The sequence below is a fragment of the Neophocaena asiaeorientalis genome, unplaced genomic scaffold, assembly GCF_003031525.2.
Source record: "Neophocaena asiaeorientalis asiaeorientalis breed wild unplaced genomic scaffold, Neophocaena_asiaeorientalis_V1.1 scaffold70, whole genome shotgun sequence".
Taxonomy (NCBI): Eukaryota; Metazoa; Chordata; class Mammalia; order Artiodactyla; family Phocoenidae; genus Neophocaena; species Neophocaena asiaeorientalis.
Genome location: NW_020175410.1, coordinates 12,865,958 through 12,884,280, shown reverse-complemented (window position 1 = coordinate 12,884,280; position 18,323 = coordinate 12,865,958). Strand labels below are relative to the sequence as shown.

General features: G+C 37.6%; 1 protein-coding gene across 2 annotated transcripts in view; it reads right to left on the bottom strand.

Moving 5' to 3' along the window:
* CALCR (calcitonin receptor) overlaps window positions 1–18,323 on the bottom strand; it is a 144,884-nt gene that overhangs the window by 31,409 nt on the left and 95,152 nt on the right. For both annotated transcript variants that reach the window (XM_024767084.1, XM_024767083.1), the window contains exons 6-8: window positions 15,382–15,494; window positions 9,657–9,748; window positions 1,630–1,756 (exon numbers count right to left, since the gene is read on the bottom strand). In XM_024767084.1, the coding sequence (XP_024622852.1) occupies window positions 1,630–1,756; window positions 9,657–9,748; window positions 15,382–15,494 (332 nt within the window). The remainder of the gene's footprint in view (window positions 1–1,629; window positions 1,757–9,656; window positions 9,749–15,381; window positions 15,495–18,323) is intronic.

Below are 18,323 nucleotides of genomic sequence, written 5' to 3'. Positions count from 1 at the left end.
GGTGGGAGGGAGGGAGATGCAAGAGGGAAGAGATATGGGAACATATGTATATGTATAACTGATTCACTTTGTTATAAAGCAGAAACTAACACACCATTGTAAAGCAATTATACCCCAATAAAGATGTTAAAAAAAAGAAAATAGAAGATAAAATAATAATAATAATAATGGGGAGATTGCAGGACACGAATAAAGATGCAGATGCAGAGAATGGACTTGGGACACGGGGAGGGGGAAGGGTAAGCTGGGACGAAGTGAGAGAGTGGCAGGGACATATATACACTACCAAATGTAAAATAGATAGCTAGTGGGAAGCAGCTGCATAGCACAGGGAGGTCAGCTCAGTGCTTTGTGACCACCTAGAGAGGTGGGATAGGGAGGGTGTGAGGGAGACACAAGAGGGAGAGGATATGGGGATATATGTATATGTGTAGGTGATTCACTTTGTTATAAAGCAGAAACTAACACACCATTGTAAAGCAATTATACTCCAATAAAGGTGTTAAAAAAAATAACGGGGAGACTATCCACCCTTCGCTGGGGTCTTGTGAGAATTAAGTGAAATGAGATTACTTTTATTAAAATCAGTTGACGTGAAAGACGAAAACTCTTCAAGGTAAACCCATTCTGCACCTAAGACAGGAATCTGTCTCAGTAACAGATGCCATGGTTTTAAAAGATGGATCACAATGCCTTTCTGGATGTATTCACACTGCAAAAATTATTAGCACTGTGGATCCATTAGAAGCCAAATTAAGCTGCTTTCCCATGCCATGCCACTGTCACGCAGGATGCACGCCCTGGGCAGATTTCACGCATTTTTGTCATTGGGTTGGCAGAGCTGTCAAATGCCAGTTTTGAAAGATGAGGCTATCTACAGATGCTTGCATAACACAGTTAAGCAGAGAGAAACAAAAATGAAAATATCCCTTGGCCATTCATTGTGTGCTGGATAACTTCTGTTTGTGCTTTCAAATGCACTCTCTACCCAGCTCCTGGGCCTGGAGAAATTGCTCTGCACATCTCCTCCAGGGCTTCCTCGCCCTCTGGCTTCTGGTTGAGCTCAGTTAATGGGGGCCATTAGCAGAGACTGGGAGATGACAGTGCCTGAACTAGGGACATTTAAATCTTTTTTCTAAGTCATGCAAACATAGAACATGATAAAATTTATATGAATAACTAGAGTAAATGCATAGCTACTTGCAGCTGAAGTGACTGGCCCAAGACCAGCTCGGCACCAGAATGCTGAGGGATTAATACCTATGCACACCTGTAACCCATTAGTGACACACTGGGGCCACTGCAAAGCGCTGCTTTAGTACACCTAGTATATGTGCTCAGTGAACTTCCCATAGATGTTAATAAATTATTGATTAGTCATGAAAATTCATTATTTACAGTATGATTCTTATTGGGCTATAACTTTATTATTCCCAGCCCTTTACTATAGCATATAACCATTACTTCCAATAATTACACAGAAATGATGTGCCTTGTTAAATGCAAAACTCAACTGTAAAATATTATATATATAAACAGCTGCTTAAGTAAGACAATGACACCATGTTCACTATTTATACTTATCATATCCTTGAAAATAAAATTAAAAACAAATCATGTAGTGCTTACCGGATCCCTTTTCACGAGCTCTCCGTTGGGCACAACTTCAACCAGGTGGATGATGATAATGATAGAATTCAGAACGTAAGTCAGAAACATGTTCTTGTGCAGAGTCACCCTTTGGCACTTAAGGCTCCTGGAAGGAAAAAGTAACAGAAAGCATTAACCAGTGCCAAAATGTTGACGTACCTGGAAAAAAAAACCCACTTTGTAAATATTTTTAATACTTTCTTTAGCAACAGAGGAAAGAACATATAGAAATAAGTGAAGATGTTTTCATCTTTAAGACTCATTACTACCTTTCTGCCTGGTTTTTACAGTTTTCTGGTAGCTTATAGTTTTCAGTCCTTAGAGTGACTTCCTACAATAACTAAAAGAGTGAGTGATAAAAATCACTTTCAATGATAACAAATGTCATAAAATTAATTAAGAGAAGGACTTTTACAAGAGAAACTATTAGGGTTTGGAATTGTGCTTCAGATGAAATGTCGACTCTCCATTGATGTAACCCGGCAGAAATTGAGTGGCAAATGGGATAACAGAGCCTGAAGTCAGAAACAAGGCTGCCTGACAGCCTGACTGAATCCATGTCCTTGGTCCATCACATTACACAGATTTTATTAAGTATCCTGCCATCCTTTTCTTTCACCATTTCTTTTAATACCTTCTTATTTCTTGTATTCCAACTGGAAATCAACCCTATGGCTCCTTCTTTCCATGTCCTCCTGATGGTGGAGCTCAGACACAGGCAGAGAATTCTAACTAGTCTCAAATCTGATCTCGTGCTGAGGCACAGTGTGGTTTGGACCTGGGACCTATCCAAATGCACTGCTTGTTGGAACAGCCATGTCCCACCTCTGGCGTACTAAACGGTTTGCTGCATTTTTCATTCCTTTCTCCTCCACTTCATAAATTTGTACTTGTGTGAATGTTCATCTAAATAAACATTAGTTTGAATATCCTATTTCACTTTTTTTTTTTTTTGCGGTACGCGGGCCTCTCAGTGTTGCGGCCTCTCCCATTGCGGAGCACAGGCTCCGGACGCGCAGGCTCAGCAGCCATGGCTCACAGGCCCAGCCGCTCCGCGGCATGTGGGATCTTCCTGGACCGGGGCACGAACCCGTGTCCCCTGCATCGGCAGGCGGACTCTTAACCACTGCGCCACCAAGGAAGCCCCTCCTATTTCACTTTTTGATGCAAATGTAGACAGCCTGCAGGATGGCTATAACAAAATTGGAGTGATTATCCTAGATGAATTAAAATCTCGTGTTTACCATATTTGATCCAGTCAAAAAATATTTAGCATGATGTGAGAAATTTAACGTTAACATTCAGTTAATGATGCCAACGAGTGATCATAGTAACTACTCCTAAAAAATCTTCATGGAATAAAGCTAGAATCCCAGGCAGTTTGACAAGAAAATTCTGGGGAAAAATGGGTCATGAAAATGCTTTCCTATATTTTCAAATCAAAGGAAAAATGAGTTGTCAATTATCTGTAGTAAAAAGTAACTTTAAGCAATAAGGGCAACTGTTAGAGCATATTTTGATTATTGTAGCTACCTTTTTCAACTCTTCAGGAAGCACAAGTATTAGTAAATAGTTAATACAGAATATTTTAAAATCCTCAACTTGTTGAGCAGGAGTAGAATGCAGGAGGCAGCCAATGGTAAAGATGGGGTTTAGAGGAGAACTTTCTCTCCCTCTCTCTCTTTTTCTCACACACACTACCATGTGCTACTTTATGTAGCAGCAGAAAATTTTGTTAAATAAACTGAACCTAGTTGGTTTTTTAACAGTACTATAGAAAGTAGGAAGCAGGGGGCTCCCCTGGTGGCGCAGGGGTTGAGAGTCCGCCTGCCGATGCAGGGGACACGGGTTCGTGCCCCAGTCTGGGAGGATCCCACATGCCGCGGAGCGGCTGGGCCCGTGAGCCATGGCCGTTGAGCCTGCGCGTCCGGAGCCTGTGCTCCGCAACGGAAGAGGCTACAATAGTGAGAGGCTTGCGTACCGGGGGAAAAAAAAAAAAAAAAAAGTAGGATGCAAATTTAAGGCTTTAAAAAGAAAAAAATATTTATGTAAAACATCATGCCCATTTATACTGCATAAACTCTTCCCATAAAGTAACTGTTAAACATCTGACCTGCCATTTATTCATACAGTTGTAATAGCATTTTATAATTCTTCTCACTGGGAGGCAAATATCTGTGTTCTCATTATTGGATTCAGCCTGGCTTAAACCAACGACAGTTGACATTAGGCATAACTAAGGAGTATGGATGAATGCATCATTCAGCGTTGCTATTCTCATGCCTGATTTTCTTTGGATTGGGTAGGGTTCAATAATCTGTCAATGGATATTAGCTTACAGAACTGGTTAATGTTCAGTCTCCTGTGTAAACCAGAACTGCCCTAAATAAAATATACTTCCTCCACCTCCAGCTTACTCTTGGGTCCTTGTATCCCTGTTTTTTTTTTTCTTCTTAACACTTACTGCCTCCTGACATATCGTATATTTGTTTACTGCCTGTTATTTTCTCTTACTAGAATGGAAATGCTAAAGGAATTTGTTTTGTGTACCTAGTACAGCTTCTGACACACAGTAGGCCTTAATACTCTTTTTTGCATTAAAAATCTTTATATAATAGCAATTTTCTTTGAGCCGTGACCACTAAACAGTTTCTCCAGTACAGAGAATTACATTAAATGCTAGATGATCTCCTATTTCATACTTTGTATCATACTGAACATTTGCCAGATTCTTAACTAATATTGGACATTATCCTGTTGTTCAACATTACGTAAAACCTATATACAGTACTGTGTTATGTACACAATGAGAAAGTGATGGTTTAAAGCTAGATAAACTGTCAGGTTCCAAAGGAAGAATATGACTAATATATGAGTCTCTGTTTCTTGAAGATTTCAATATAATTTCTCCTTATTGAGTTTTAAAATTTTTACTACACTTGATGACATTTACACTCAGCTTTTTGAAGCGAGTTAAATGTACTTTAAATTTATTAAAATTCTTTCAATAATCCAACACATATTACTGTGTATCCAACTCTGATTCAAACCCTCTTGTAGATGATAGGGATATATGGGTAAACAAAACAGACAGCTTCTGCTTTCAGGGACCTTATACATTACATAATTATTTACTATTATAATAAATGTTCTGAAAGAGGTATAGGATGCTGACGAGGATTAACTGAACTTAAGAAATTATGTGTTTAATTGTTCTCAATACAAATATCCTGTTGCCTGAATGAACATGAGAGAAGCGGGCATTTTCCTGTCAGACCTGAAATGTCTTTAGTAGAAATGGCATGAACCAGATGTTAGCTCTACTTTATTCCTCTTGATAAAAACAAAAAACAAAAAAAACACAGGTATTTAGATGGACAGGATCTTGCTTACTCTGAGTGACAGGGAACTATAAGTACTATGGATTCTCCAAGAGTGGGAGGATAAGACAATATAATCTACTCCTGTCTTGGCCCAATCAAGGTGTCATTCACATGTGAGGATGAGATAACGATTTACTTTCATATGAATCTCAAGATGTCACACTTTAAAGTTAAAGCTAAATGTCATATTTATGATTTTAATTACCTGGTGTAAATCTTTCACATTGAAAACTTTGTTTCAAGTTATTGGTATCCTATGCGTGTATATGTGTGCTTGCAGGATCTTGAAGTTGTATGAGAAGGTGCTTAATATTTGCCTTGAGTCTTGCAGATTGTATAGATCAGTTTGATATCACAGGACAAGGCACAACTTTAAGTTTTCCTTTACTTAGGTATCATACCTTGTTCATGATGGACAAGAGGAGTGAGGGAAGGAGGGAATGTGAAATGGATTGCATTAAAACTCCTAGAAACATTCAGAACAGTATGTTATACATCTTTCCTATCTGACAAGGGCTTTGTATCTTTGGATTTAGCACAAAATCTTTATCCTTAAGGAACTCCCTTTCAATCATAACTCTTGCTTCTTTTCCTATTACTACTGTTCTATGAGTGAACATGTGCCAAGCGATGACCAACAGTTACATTTGGTGTCCTGCCATGTCAAGGTTGGGTTGGGAGAAAGGAGGCTGTTTTTGCTGCCATTGATTTAATGGTTTCTCTGGAGGAACAGGAAGGCAGCCAGAGATGTGTAATAGGATACTATATAAGATAGTTATCTATCCATCCTCTATAAAGATGTGAAACAGAATAATAGGGAATACTGAGTAATAGAGGAATCAATATTCCTTTTAGAGGTCCCAGTGGAAAACTTTTTTTTTTTCGGCCAACACGGTCAGTGTAATGTAATGTAGAAAATGTAACACAATGAACACACTTCTCTTTCAGCATATATCTCTGTTAACTTTCAGGCAAGAGTAATTGATATTCACAATATTTAATCAGCAAGTAGTACTTTGGTACCAAGTAGTCAAAATGGATGTTAATGCATGTTCTATTATTGGACCTTCCTTAAGAAAAAACAGTGAGATATTTTAGTATTTAGAATTATTATGCAGAAATGTAAATGGATAAATTGTACATGGAACTGGTAAGTGAATTTATTGCAAACTTGCTTAAAATGGCAGGAAACAAACACAAATGTCCACTTACGTGACTTTCTCAAGCCAGTCTTCTGTAAAGGTATTTTTATTTTAACCCTCTTATTGACATTTAACTCTTGGCATCTAGTCGTGAGGAGTCTTAAGTAATTTGATGGTTCTATTTAATTCCTCTCCATGTTACTACTCCTAACTATTTTTCCCAGTATAGGTCCTAAACCAAATATCCTAAAAAGGCTGTTTTCCACCTTTAATTGGTGGATCAGAAGTAACCTGTATATCATCCTGAATATTATTTTAACTCTGCCACTTTGTACAGTTAAGATCTTCAGTATTGCCTTTTCTATGATTTAAATCACTGAAAAAATTTTCCTTTATCTTGAAGAGGGCCTAGAAGTTCAATTTTATTCTTTTAAAATAACGAAGACTTTATATATATTGCTACAATCATTTTCCAATAGCACAGGGAGTGTGATTCTTATTTGTTTCAGGTTACACAGTCCTGCCTTTTATCTTCTCCTGAATGCTCACAGTAAAATCACATTAAGATTAGCGGCATGCCGTAATGATCTCATTCTGAGTAATACCCCAGGATTTTTAGCAAAGTATTGGCAGTTCTACAGCCTCCCATATATTCAGTAACTCCTCTGCAGGCCTTCCTGGCCTGCTGGTTTGAGAAGGACACCTGCAGGGTTATTCCTTTTCATAGACCCTAGAAGGCACATGTTAGGATTTTAGAGTGAGATTTCGATGGGATGATTATGAATGAGGCATTAGGTCTCAGAAGCAGAGCTGAGTGTAACTTCTCATTTTGGTTTCATGAACGTTTTATGAAATTGATTATTTGGATTTTGCAAAATAACTCAACCCTGGGCGTGCAGAATTAAGCAAGGGAGTGATGATTATTGCTTGCTCAGGTTTCACACAGATGATGCCATTTAAGTACATAAATTGTAAAACCGCCCCTTGTAATGTGCAGTAAATATCACAAGGGTGATGTTGAGTGTTTAAAAAACACCTGGGAAAATATTTCTAATTAAAAGATAAAATGCAGTCATAAATCAGTTATTTTATTTTTATTTTCACAGTCACTTTGAATACTTCTGAAATCCAAATGTAAGAAAAAATGTGACGAATTAGAAACATACTTTAAGGAAAACAGATGGCATTGATAGTTTTAGTTTGGGCAGATCTTTAAGGTAAGATTAAGAACAGGTATAAAAATCAGACATGACTGCTTCTGGATTTGAATATTTAGCATCTCAGCATGTGTGTTTTTTGTATCCTAGTCACCTTTTACTGTGTGTACCCTAGAGAACCAACCGTTTCACTTTGTGTCTTCCCATTGTTATATTCAGATTCTACCTCAATAAGACATGTTTTTCCTCCCAAGACTTAAGTTACTGTTTGGAAGGTTCTTGAAACAGACAGTAAGGGCAAAATCTGTGCTTCCTAAATAGTATGCCCCCACTCCCAAGGATTTTACCAGATTAATTTTGTTTTGGGACTAACTGGAATTGAGAAATATTTCACTTTGCCTATGTGCTACACTTTTAAACACCCATCTTTAGTGGCTTAATAGAGAAATTATTTAAAGAACATTCTTACTTTCTTTGCTGATTTGGCTCTCAGACCTCATCACTTATTTAAGTGACTAGAGAAGAACTAAGAAATCTCCCTCGACATTTTTTTATCTTTAAAGTCCTGTGTACATTTATTAATTGCAGAGTTACAAATTTAAAGAATAGACTGTTAGTGACAGACTTTTTAATCAAAGTTATATGAGAGCCATGATGATGTATTTTTGCTCTGTGGTCAAGTGTAGTTGAAAAATGAATAGACATTCAAAGATTAATCATGCTATGTGTTTACTCTGCTGTATTCTGATTATAATTGAAAAAATTATTCTAATAATTAATCCTTCATGTCTTGTTGCTTTATCAGTCTTTCTCCTATTAAACCAAATATGGAAGAAGCTCACTCTCTGCTTATTTGTTATTATTTGCTATTCAGTTAAAAACTTGCTATTCAGTTATATTGCTTAATCAACATAAATTGATGATGTTGACATAATACAATATGTAATTATGATGTAAGTTATAGGCAAAGATTAAAAATAGGGTCAAGGAGGGCTTCCCTGGTGGCCCAGTGGTTGAGAGTCCGCCTGCCGATGCAGGGGACACGGGTTCGTGCCCCGGTCCGGGAAGATCCCACATGCCGCGGGGAGGCTGGGCCCGTGAGCCATGGCTGCTGAGCCTGCACGTCCGGAGCCTGTGCTCCGCAACGGAAGAGGCCACAACAGTGAGAGGCCGTTCCGCAAAAAAAAAAAAAAAAAAAATAGGGTCAAGGGAAAGAATAATTGTAGTTGTATTAAGGGTGTGGTAAGTGTGATTCTCCCCTTGGTTTAATTTTTTCTAGTATTATCATGGCAATATTTTAACAAAAGTCAAATTAAGATTGTTATTTTATATATGAATCACTATACATTTAATTACATATCACATCTTTTAAGTGTGGAGAATTATTTGTAGTCTGTGCCTATGAACTTTTCTTAATCATTTGTATAATATCACTAAAAAAAGTATCAGTGGAAGGAAATAGCACTGTAGCATGCCTCCTGCCTTTGATTTAAAAAAATGCCACGAAATTTAGGACATGTTTTTAGGATCAAATTTAACATGTTACTATCTCACATACATTGTGGTCATTCCTAAAACTATAGAATATTTTAAATTCTCCATTATTGTAAAATCAGTATCTATATCAACTTAATCATTTTGCAATAGGTAATGCAATCATTTGTATGGACACAGCCTCAGAATAGAAACCCTCATTGGAATTTTGTTTCTTACAGTTCTTAGAAGACACTTTCAGTTAACAATGGTAGGTGTGCAAGGGCAAAAAACTGACACTTGACAACAGGCCATCTTCTTCTAGAGGTTCTCCTTGACTCTGGCTGAGTTAGTTAAGGCCAAAAGAAACTTCCTTTTCTGGCTGAACATGATCATGGCCTTACCAGCCCCACTTCTCTTCTGGCCCAATCCACTTACAGTACAGCTCATAATTAAGCAGGGTGTGTTTGAACTTGTGGCCACCTCCATATTTTAGAGTGAGGGTAAAAGAAGGAGGAGGATTATTTCCTCAATACTTCATGGAAGCTTAGCCATGGTAAGTGGAACTTTACCATGTTAATGCAGTGTATTTACGGGCTCACAGGATTATTTCATTTGGGGAAGGAGGCATATCGCCTTTGAAAATTATATGTATCCATCCTATTTTCCTCAAAGATAGGGTTAAAAAACATATTTTAATTAATTTCATTTTTCTTGCTACTTCATGACTCCCAGTGTTACATGTCTTGTAATCAGCAGACTTCTCCCTGCCCAACACTCTTGCAGAGTATACCATTTATTTTAGTACCTAAGAGAAGAAAATAAAAGGCAGATGCTATAGGTGTACTTACCTAACAAGCATGAAAATCGCCAGAGAGATCACCAGGGTGAACATCGACATAGAATGACCCACAATAGCCAAGTAGTACAGAATGTATGCATTCTGCAACAACAACAACAAAACCAGTTACTAAAGCAGATAGGTGAATAAATTATTATAGAAGAGGGAAAACAGTTTATTTTTTTAATTATTTTTTCATCAGTGTATACATGTCAATCCCAATCGCCCAATTCATCACACCACCACCACCCCCCACCGCTTTCCCCCCTTGGTGTCCATACGTTTGTTCTCTACATCTTTGTCTCAATTTCTGCCCGAAAATGTTTATTTTTAAATAGTGTAAATCAACAAATGTTTTTCTCCTTTAAAAAAATGACTAAAATGATAACAAATATTTCAGAGAATTAAATTATATTGAATTATAAATTGGATTAATAGATTAACTTTCCTAAGAATATCAGTTTTACTGGAATATGCATGACATGGTGGGAAGAATAGAAGATGGGATTCATTAGAGCATTCTTTACTCAGAGTATTATCGTTAAGTGTTTGTGTGACACTCATAGGTCCAGTCACTTCAATTTTCCAGACTGCAGTAGTCCTCATCTGTAAAATCATGAGGTTGGAATAGATGATTTTTAAAGCAATTATATGTTGTAAGGAACATTATTTAATACTGGGATACAGAAATATTGGATGTGAAAGGATGAGAAAAGATGGCCCAGGTAAACACTAACCATAAGAAAACTGGTGTGATATCATACGAGTCCAGATGTTAAGTCAGGATGATACAGCAATGCTAAATGTCTATGCACCACACAGAGCATAAAGCAAAAACTGACAGCTCCTAGTAATCAATAGAATGAACACAGGGAGGAAAAATCTAGCTATAGAAGATTTGAACAACATGCTCAACAAACTTCACTAATTCACATATAATAAGCATTGCACACAACATCTGCAGAATACCCATTCTTTTCAAATGCACAAAGAATATCCAAATTGACATACACTAGTCAGTAAAGCAAATGAATATATCTCAAATAATTAAAATCTTAAATAGCATCTTCACTGACCATAATACTCTAGAAATCATTAATAAAAAGATAACTTAAAAAACACCTTCATATTGTTGAAAAGCAAACAATATATTTCTAAATAAACACTGGATCAAAGAAGAACTCACAACGACACACCAAAACTTTTTGGATGTAGATGAAGCTGTGCATAGAGGGAAGTTTAAAGACTAAAATGCATATGTGAGAAAAGAAGATTGAAAATCAATGACCTAAATTTCCATCTAAAGAAAATTAAACTTTAAGAATGTAAAAGAAAGGAAATAGAAATGATAAAGAGAACTTGAATATATATTGAGTGGATCAAAGACAAAACCTAGTTCTTACAAAAAAATAATTTCAATACCCCTTAACAAGACTGATCAAGAAAAAGACGACCCAAGATAAATGAAAACATATGTGCACACAAAAACTTGTACACAAAATGTTTAGGGGCTTTCCTGGTGGCGCAGTGGTTGAGAGTCTGCCTGCCAATGCAGGGGACATGGGTTCGTGCCCCGGTCCGGAAAGATCCCACATGCCGCGGAGCGGCTGGGCCCGTGAGCCAGGGCCGCTGAGCCTGCGCGTCCAGAGCCTGTGCTCCGCAACGGGAGAGGCCACAACAGTGAGAGGCCCGCATACCGCAAAAAAAAAAAAATAAGTGGAAATAACATAAATGTCCATCGACTGGTATATGTGGTTTGTCCACAGAATGGAATACTATTCAGCCATAGAAAGGAATGAAGTACTTACACATGCTATAACATGGACGAACATCGAAAACATCAAGCTAAGTGAAAGAAGCCAGTCACAAAAACCCACATATTGTATAATCCTATTAATACGAAATGTCCAGAAAAGGCAAATCTCTTAGAGACAGAAAGTAGATTAATTTAATGGCTACCTAGAAATCCATCTGTTATTATTTGCAGCTGATATAATACTATACATATAAAATATAAAATTTATAAATTACTAAAATTAATAAGTGAGTTTTATAAAAATTGTTGGATAAAAAAATGAGAACAGTTTTAATACATAAACAACAAATAATAAAATTTCAAATGTGGCATTTACAATTGTATTAAAAAAATCAAATGCTTGAGAATAAATCTGCAGAAGGGGGACTTCCCTGGTGGCGCAGTGGTTAAGAATCCGCCTGCCAATGCAGGGGACATGGGTTTGAGCCCTGGTCCGGGAAGATCCCACATGCTGCGGAGCAACTAAGCCCGTGCACCACAACTACTGAGCCTGCGCTCTAGAGCCCGCAAGCCACAACTACTGAAGCCCGCATGCCTAGAACCCATGCTCCACAACAAGAGAAGCCACCACCATGAGAAGCCTGCGCACCACAAGGAAGAGTAGCCCCCGCTCGCCGCAACCACAGAAAGCCCGCACGCACCAACGAAGACCCAACGCAGCCAAAAATAAATAACTTAAAAAAAAAATCTGCAGAAGGATGCATGTGAGCTCTACACAGAAATCTATAAAACATTATTGAGCGATATTAAAGACAGAGATGAATAGAGGGATATATTCTATTCAATGTTTGGAAGATAAAGATCTCAAAATTTTCAAACTGATCACAAGGTTTCTTTGCATGTAAAATTTGACAGACTGCTTCTAAAATTTGTACTGAAAATACAAAGAAAAAATATAGCCAAGACAATCTTGAAGAACACAGTGGTAAGACCTACTCTATGGAGCAACATGATTTGTTATAAAGCCACTAGAATCCAGCAGTGTGATACTGGTGCAAGGAGAGACAAATAGACCTGTGCAACGCAGTCCAGAAGCATGTAGTGACATGTATGGTCACTTGATATACGATAATGGTGATGCTATAGGGCAGTAGGGAAAGGATGGTCTTTTCAATAAATGTTGCTGGGTCAGTTGAACAGTGATATGGAAAAAAAATACAATGAATCCCTAACTCTAATTTTCAACAAACTAAAATGTGTGCTCCAAATTGAAAAGAAATAACATCTCTTAGGTATAATCTTTGACCAGCAGTAGACATAGCTCAGCATTTAAATCTAAGTTCTTTACTTATGTTATTCCACATTGTTATATTTTCCAACGTTGCCTTTTATGTTTATGATGTCAATGGGAGAGACGTTTAGGGGCAGGTGGACCTATGACACTTCTCTGACAATAGTGGATCATTTCCTTCTTTATTTACTGATAGGTAGAACTCTCTAAGCACCTAACTTGTTTTCAGAGTTGGGCACCCTGTATTCTATTTTGTCTGGGAGAAAAAGAGACTGTAATATCCATTTTGCGGGTGAAAAAAACCAGAGACTCAGAGAGGGCAATGGCTTGAAAGGAGGACAACATAATCTCTGGGCTTCTGGTGTTAAGTTCCCTCCCACAACAGGTTATTGGGTTGTGGGAGGAACTTTAGGTATTTTCAGTAACTTATTGGGTCCTGGTATGAATGTGAATGCAGTGTAGATAAGCTGGAAAATTTCTATGGAGTTCTTTGAATTCCTGGGAGAAACGCACCATTTATGTACAAATCATTACCCTTGAACATTTTGATTCTTATCAATTTCTTTGTGAAGGGTCTGAGATTGAAACACTAATTCTGCTTAAAAGGCTCACAAAACAGAGCCCTTTGTTTGGTTATGTGCATTATTGCTAGACAGAAACGGGTATTGCCTTGTAGGCCTTAGAGTTTCAAAATGAACGTGTCAACTTATCCTGAATTGTGGTTGCATCATTTCACTAGGCATTTACATATTGTTCGTCAGTTTCATTGTTGATACTGCTCTGCTAACAGTGCTTTTTATCCTTGCAGGTAATGATAGTAAATCTGGAATAGTTGGTTTATACCTAGAACTGATAAAAACTTCAGTATAGCTTGTAGGTCCCTTCTTAGGAGGTATTTAGGAATCTTTGCAAGAAAACACTCAGCTCCTGTCTTTTTTCCCCAGGAATTCATTTTCTGGCTCTTTTTCTAACTTTACCACTAGACAAAAACAGGTGTAGCATTTTCTAACAGTTTTCCCTTTTAAATAGTTTACCATATTGAGTCCCCTTGCCATTTAAAGTACTGTTTTTAATTTGGATATATAGGAATGCCAGTATTTGATTTTTATCTCTGCATATTTTATTTGTAAGGAATTTTATATAATTCATTTTCTTTCAGTTGCCTCTAGAATACTTTAAAAAATATTTATGCTTCTGAAATAGAATTGTCTAACTGTGTAAGGTTAAATCAACAGCTCATAATTTATTTGCCATTTTTGTATCATTCTTAAGACTGAGAAGTGTTTGTTTTTTTATTTAAATAAATTCTAGGTTGATTTCTTTTTTTTTTTTTTTTTTTTGCCTGTATATAGATGGAAGATTTGTGCATAGAATTTCAATCATTATGTTAGGTACCCAGAGGGGAGTATTTATTCTTAAAATACTTTATTTCCTTCTCAGATGTGGCCAGAGTGTGTGAAGAGGTCAAATGTGGCAGCACTGAGAATTGTTTATTTTGATGTGCACTCTTACTAACAATTCAGCTAAAAGAGTTAAATTTTTTTGCTGTAAAGTAATCAGCATTCATTCAGGAAATTCCGTACTCATTGACACGTCATTTCAATCAGACCTTATTAAATAAATAGCTCTAGGATGTAGGCATGTGTCTTGACTCTCAGGGGTGACTTAGCAATTTGTGGAAGCAGTAACTGGCTTTGGTGCCCTCAGCCTGTGCCTGTGACGAGATGTCCCTCTAGTCAACTGGTCTCTAAGCTATCTATTCATCTTCTTTGTTTTTAATTGTTGTTTGTTTTTAATGGAAGGAAAAATTTCTATACTCATAAAGCTTCTTTATAGGAAACAAAAGCACTGATGTGCGTATGGCTTCCAACTTCGCAAGAACTGAGCACACAGGCCTATCTTTGAAGGAAACAATAGGTTTCTCTTGCAGCCACCAGGGCTGTGCAGAGAGGCCCTGTGTGCTAAACGCTGGCCAACGGTTTCTCCCGGTTCTGTAGGGAGAGGAGGCTGGTGGTAGACTTAATGATCTTTTCAGATTTCTGAAGCATCTGAAGAAGGCAGTAGCTATCTGCCCCCCACTCCCCCACCCCGCCCCACTGGCTTAAATGTTTCTAAGCTAAGATAGTAAAAATATTTAACAGCCAGTAAGACACGAGAAGTAGCAAGTTAGAACGGACTTCCACGGAAAATAATCTAAACAGCCACACGCTTACCTGTGGGCTGATGAGAGGCCCTGTTCTTAGAGTTCCTTCAAGGCTTGATAGTAAAACTGTCATAGACATCTCAGGACAGGGGTGGGGACAACCATTAGCTGGTGACTTGTGGAGAAATCTGTAGTTTTGGAACTCTTCCAGGAGAAGAGATGTTAAGGCAGTTCCTGGAAATGCTGCCTAATGTCTGGCACTGCAGGGAATCCCATCATTTGCTCCATGGACACGTTCCCCTTGCCACAAATGGCCTGATTCCACATGCTCACAGAACTCTCACTGACTGAATGCCAACCAAGAAGTAAAACATCATTTTCTCTAGTGCCACTTCACAGAGTCCCTAGAATTGACAGGTCATTATCTGATTTCCTTCTACAAAATAGTTGGCGTCTTGGTAGCAGGTGTTTTACAATTAGGCATAAATTTCCATGCACAGATGATGGCATTCTCACCCAATACTGAAATTTGAAATAGAACCTACCTGCATCTTCTCAGGAGTGAAAGCGTTACACATAGTATAGTTGGACCAGGATATGTTGCTGTCAGGGTGTGTGTACCAAAGCCCGTCTTCCTCACAGTACTTTGTAACTTTTTCTGTTAATGAAACAAAACTTACTATCTCAAAATAACAAGAAGGAAAAACAATAAGTTAAAGCTTAAAAGCCATTCCAAAGTGTTAATCACTTTATAGAACTTGAACGTCAATAGAGACTACCTCTAATCCTGCATTATACAGGATGCTTTAATATGCATTGCTTCAATTTAGCTTCAGCAAAGTCATGTGAAGCATTATCTCCATTTTGCTTTGCCAAACTTAGAATCTGAGTTATTCAGACTTTTTCTAGTTCTCCAAAGTACCTCTCCAATGCGTTTATCGCTTAGAGATCATATAACAATCCTGAACTGGTAAAATATGAAAAGAGATTTTACCAGTGTGTTTGCAATCCTCACATAGTTTTTATTTTTGATAGTTTCATAGGGATAATGTTTTTGAAGCATTGTTCTTCATTGGCAAAGGCAAAGAGCTATCACACCTATGGAAAACCCTTTTATATATGGTTTCTGGTGTTTTTCTTTTAGCACGAGGATATGGAAATCAGAATCATATACTAATATTTGTCATTGTTTTAAAGGCTAAGAAACAATTAATGTTAAAAAATTTATTTTGCTGAAATATTACTTAGATCTGATAACATTTAAAATAATTTTCTATCAGAAGTTGCGGTTAGTCAAATCAACATGCTAAGAGCTAGTATGAAAATTATTTTAACTTTGGCAGTTTTTAGGGTGAAATTCATAATTTTTCATCGTATGAATGAAACAGATACTACCAAACTCAGCACAAGATTTAAACTGAAAACTGTAGACTTGTTTTTAATATATCTACTCCAACAATGATTTAAAATGGATGAAAAAACACATTTTTCAAACAAAAGGTGTTTTAAAGCGCCTATTAGAATCATCATTGCTTAATGTAAATCTGTTTCAATGTTAAGTAGAAAACTTTTAAATTGCGAATTTACTGTGACTGCCATTGGACAAAAACTATCTAAAGAATCACCACTGGACACCAACAATGTTTCCAAAAGGGTTAGCACTAATCAGCAGGGAAAAAGTGATGTTGAAAACTGGTCAATGATTTAGTTAATGCTTTGTCAACGACCATTCTAAGCTTACTTGCAATTAAAAAAAAGTGGTCTGTAATGCAGCATTTTATCTTTAACGTATTGTTAGAAAGTAGTTTTGTTTTATTGAAACGAATATAATTTGGTTTTTACAAAGGTATGCAGCTACATAGGGTAACGTGTTCTACGGAAGAGGGTGTTCCTCCTGAGGAAGTCCTTTCCAATCACGGACGGCACTGTAGGAAATATTGTTTTGTTTGGATTTAACTCAGGTCTGGATCTAGGCATTTCCTGGTTCTAACTGTTGCAGCTATCAAGAAACTGTCATCCTCCACCTGGCAAATCTTTCAATATTTGACGGAAGGCTACGTCTACTCTAACTTCCCTCTCTAAACCAAACACCCCTATTCACTCTCACCACACATGCTGTCCCCTCACAGCCTGAAGCCTCTCTGCACGTGCTCTGAGATTGGCACTTCCCTCTAAAATAGTCTAAGTTTGAACTGCCCGGTGAAGAGGCAGCATGCTTCCTTCGGTCTAGATTCACATGGAGGAGCTTTTTCCAGATGCTCAAAACCCAGTCCCCAGAGATTTGTGTTCCATTAATCTGAAGAGGTGCCAGACACCGGCATCTTTAAGAAGCTCATTGATTCCAAAGGGTATCAGGGTTGAGAAGCACTGTCCTCAACCATATGTTGGCCACCCTGGCTCTGTCCCATTACTGCTGATTGAGTGTTTGACTCCTGCCCTTAAATCCCTCCTAATAAGGATTTGCTTTTTATACTCTAGCATATTCCTTCAGACTCAGCCTCTTTGGAATTTCAATACTGTTATACACTCTTTCATTACCCACCTGTCTTTTACCAAGCACTTTGTTTAAAATGCAATCTGTCATTTCATTCAACTGTTGTATGTATCATCAAGGTACAGCTTGGGTCAATGGTAAAATACTAAAGAATATAAATTTGTTGAATATAGGTATTTTTAAGGTTTGCCTTTCTTTTAAAGTGGATTTGTCCCCCAGCTGAGAGGAATCTAAAAATCAGGCTGAAAAAATGGATCTATGCCTGGAAATCCCTGTTTTGTGACCCCAAACTTGCCTTTTAGTTAAGAATTACAGCCACTTTGGCAAGGGCCCATTGCTGCTTTGCAACTGGCCTTGCAGCCTTGATTGCAAGACAGCTCTTTGTGCCACTCATGTTACCTCTAATGTGGCTGTCAGATCAAGATTAATGAAGCATCATTTATTGGGAACAGTCGATAAAGACCTGGGGGACTACTATCAAATAGCATTTAGTTAGAGCTTACAGGAAGGTAGTGCTGAGCAGGGCATAGCACTAAGTCCTTTCTCTCTTCACATCCCAACTCTTCCAACAAAATGAGAATTCCTAGAAGTGGCTGGCCTGAGCTGGTTTTAAAAGTGCCCCACTGCAATCCCATTTCCATTATCTCTTCTCACTGGGGTCGCACTTTGTATCTCATCCTTCAAGGAAGCACAAAAAGCATCTCCCAAACATTGTCTCAGGGATAGACTAATTGCTCTAACCTGGATTCCAGAAACTTTCTTGCATAAATTTTATTGTATGACTGCTGTTTTCCATCTTAACTCATGTCCTCACTTTCAGTCTGCGGGAAATAACCTCTCGTCATTCACAGACAATAAGTGTGGGTAACCAGATGGGTAGGTTAACCCTGAAATGTGGTAGAAAGTCTGACCCAACAAGTCTTGGAAAAATCTGAAAGAGAAGGTTGATTTTTCCATCTTAAGCAAAAAAAAAAAAAAAAAAAAAAAAAAAAA